Source organism: Hyposmocoma kahamanoa, unplaced genomic scaffold, assembly GCF_003589595.1.
Source record: "Hyposmocoma kahamanoa isolate Upper Pololo Valley unplaced genomic scaffold, ASM358959v1 79, whole genome shotgun sequence".
NCBI lineage: Eukaryota > Metazoa > Arthropoda > Insecta > Lepidoptera > Cosmopterigidae > Hyposmocoma > Hyposmocoma kahamanoa.
Window position 1 is genome coordinate 9,286,000 of NW_020653993.1, and position 3,662 is coordinate 9,289,661.

The following is a 3,662-nucleotide window of genomic DNA, read 5'->3' on the forward strand; positions in this document are numbered from 1 at the left end:
TCAAGCTTGATGTGCTCCTATTTTATCTGAATTATGAATAAATATGATTTGCCGCCAGCGCTAATATGATATGATGAATGAAAAAGAGATACAATTTTCCCTACACGTAATTATCTATCCCGGACCTATTTATCAACATTCTAAATAAAAAAGCGCGCCATGAAACCGTTCATTGACCTACAGACAGCTGTCTGAAATCTGAACCGAAGCTGTCAGTTGTCAGGAAGTGAACGAAAAATCCTTAGAGGATGGAAAAAAATAGAAAAATCACACAAGAAAATTTACATCTATCAAAGGACAACGTTTTTCATCAAAATAGAGCTGTGAATTGTGAAATTACCAACGTAAAGCAAAGACAAATCATGGATATTTCATCTATAATGGACAAGAGTAAACCAATGGCACCCGATGTAGCTGTGAGCGCCGTATTAGCTCCGAGCCAAGAATTGCCAGCTGAGACACCAATAGTTTCTGGTTACGATTGGGAAAATGGCACGGATTATAATAAAATACTTGAAAGTTACGCGCGATCCGGTTTTCAAGCCACTAACTTCGGGAAAGCGGTGGCGGAGATCAACAAGATGCTCAAATGTCGATCGGTTCCATTGACTGAAGAAACCAGTGATCCATATGAGGAAGACGTCTTTATTAAGAAGAAAACTAATTGTACTATCTTTTTAGGTAAGAAACTTAAGCATAAAACTGATGAATGTAATTTTCATTTTTTGTAAAAAATACAGCGCGATTTTTTTCAAAGTTGTGGAATAAAAGTTGTTTGTTTTATCATAGATACAGTACTAATAATATACCAGATAATGACGCAAATTAGAAAAACATTTATTGCCAAGCAATAGTAAAACAAAAGAAAAAAAAGGCAAGCATTTTGAGCAACAGACAATACAATTTGAAATATTGTCCTATTTACAACTGGGAATAATATTAGCAGTAGCGTCTGTCTACCAAACATTTACTATAGGATTTGCCAGGCCCTGCTACATTGGTAGATAAACAGAAATACAGAAGTTTCAAGGCCAAGCAGTGGCAGGACAGTAAGGTGGCCATCTTTCAAGGACCCTACCCGTATAAAGTCACAAGTTGTAATTGACACAATCTTCTTCTAATCGTATTGATGACATACATTGTAATGCTTACCATCATGGTGAAAGCATTTGTCAATTATTGTAAGGCATGTGCCAGATTTAACATACAATAAAGAAATGGTCCGTTGTGAGGGGCGGCTCCTTTTGTGCACCCCAATTCGCACAATGTTGGCATTTGTTATTTAAAATTTGGCCATATACCCTTTTAAAGCGGTATAAACCAAACAACAAATAAACCAATTTCTATTATTATCTTTCAGGGTATACATCGAACATGATATCATCCGGACTAAGAGACACAATCCGCTTCCTAGTAAAAAACCGACTAGTCGACTGCATCGTGACAACTGCTGGCGGTGTTGAAGAAGATTTCATAAAATGTCTTGCTCCTACTTACATTGGAGATTTTAACCTTAGTGGCAAAGTGCTACGCACTAGGGGAATCAACAGAATTGGCAATTTACTTGTACCAAATGACAATTACTGTCGTTTCGAAGAATGGGTCACGCCATTATTAAATGAAATGTTAGACGAACAGATTAAAGATGGTACAGTTTGGACTCCATCTCGGATCATAGCTAGGCTAGGTGAACGAATCAATGATGAAAACTCAGTGTGCTATTGGGCGTGGAAGAATAACATTCCTATTTTCAGTCCAGCATTAACTGATGGTTCTTTAGGAGACATGATGTATTTTCACTCATATAAACATCCAGGATTGGTTATTGATATTTTAGGAGATTTACGGAGGTTGAATACAATGGCTGTTAAGGCTAATAATACGGGTATGATCATTTTGGGAGGTGGTGTCATTAAACACCATATTTGTAATGCAAATTTAATGCGTAATGGAGCAGATTTCGCTGTGTATGTGAATACTTCAAATGAATTTGATGGTTCTGATTCTGGAGCTAGGCCTGATGAAGCAGTGTCATGGGGCAAAATACGCACAAATGCGACACCAGTAAAATTATACGCGGATGCTACATTGGTGTTTCCACTGCTGGTGGCACAAACATTCGCCAAATATCATTATAGCAATAAAAAGAATGTGTAAAAATGTTATTTTCGTTTCATTGTTATACAAGTCTCCTCTAGCTAAGAGCCATATAGCTACTTGAAAAAAAATTGATTGGCTCCTGATTTTTATTGAAAATCTTGGGAAGGTGCTGTTAGCTGAAAATTCCTAAAAACTAAACAGAAATGGCTTGTTGCTGTAAGTACTGCCATCTATAATTGAATAGGTTAATAACTTTGCGAAAGAGCCATCTAGTATCGAGTAGAAAATAAAATGTAAGAGAATGCGTTCTGAAACATAGTAAAATTAGATATGGCATTTTAATTTCTTATTATTGTAGGTCTAAATGTATGTTAACACAGTTATTTGGTTATAGGGGGCTATAAACATTGTATTAACTAATGATATTATACTTGATTGGTATTAACTTTTATTGTTATAACATTTTTTATTTGTAATCCATTCGTGAAGTCTCCATTAATCATTCAAAAGAAAAATTAATCTTAAGTTTTTGGAACGCACTCGGTGTGAATGAACTGTCAAATTTGTACTGAAGTTAGTCACTGTCTGGTTCATAAATTGTCGTATAAATGTGCGTCTGTGAAACTAAATATTTTTATGTGTGCTGTACATGAAAGCCTGCTTTCTCAAACGAGTCTAACCAACTTCATTCAGGTTAAGTCCTTAACTCGCAGTGTTGAGGAGTGCTTGTGTATTTTGTTTACAAAGTAGATCTTCCAAAGAAACATTGAAACGCATTTCTTTCTAACGTAATTTAAATTAGAAAATGTAGTGGCATATTCGGAAATCAAATATAAACTGTTAAAGTGCAGTTATACAAACGGTGTTGAACAAAAATGTGTGTTTTACGTGTAGTCGTATTGATGCTGTTTTTGACCGGTAAGTCGCTGTCGCTCCTTAGTCCTGTGCTATTTTTAGATTTTCAATGCAGATATTCGTTACGATGCATAATTTATACGTCTTCAAGGAACCCGCTTTGATCTAAGCAGGACATTCTGTGACTACAAACCGTTTGATCTTTTAATGAAGAATAATAAAGGAACCAAGATTTGTGGCAGGATATTTAAATTTGGAGTTGGTGACTGTCGTTTGTTTCTATCTTTATTCTATTTTCGAATTAGTTTCTTGTAGGAACTAATTAATTAAATTTTGAGGAACATAACTACGAAGTTATTTCTCGTTTTGAATTCAAACTGCATTCGATTTTTCGAAACTTATTTTTATTAAGACGCAGTGGAATATATACAAATGTTGATATTATAAATGGCTAATTAAAATTTTGACGATGTCGGTGCTAGATGAGGTCTAGGATTCGTGTCTAGGTGAAACCAATTTGGGAAATGAACTTTTCTAGCACATTATTAATATTATTACATTGTCGACAAAATAACATTCTGAATAATTATAATTTTCGTTCTATTTGCAAAGTAACCCCTTCACAGATTTGTAGTCCGATACATAACATTTGAGCTAAAGGTTGAAGGTCACTAAACAATGACTATACTACAACTTGTATTGCTTAG

The 3,662-nt window shown here is 35.0% G+C and overlaps 1 protein-coding gene across 1 annotated transcript; it reads left to right on the top strand.

The window, feature by feature from the left end:
- The first annotated feature begins 362 nt into the window (after positions 1–362).
- On the top strand, positions 363–2,157 carry LOC113233649 (probable deoxyhypusine synthase). The gene is made up of 2 exons (XM_026468817.1): positions 363–681; positions 1,361–2,157. The coding sequence occupies exons 1-2, from the start codon at positions 363–365 to the stop codon at positions 2,155–2,157; spliced, it is 1,116 nt and encodes a 371-aa protein (XP_026324602.1).
- The last annotated feature ends 1,505 nt before the right edge of the window (positions 2,158–3,662 follow it).

Coding starts and splice junctions, on each gene's coding strand:
- LOC113233649 (XM_026468817.1), top strand. CDS start 363: ATGGATATTTCATCTATAATGGACAAGAGTAAACCAATGGCACCCGAT. Junction 682..1,360: donor TAATTGTACTATCTTTTTAG/GTAAGAAACTTA, acceptor ATTATCTTTCAG/GGTATACATCGAACATGATA.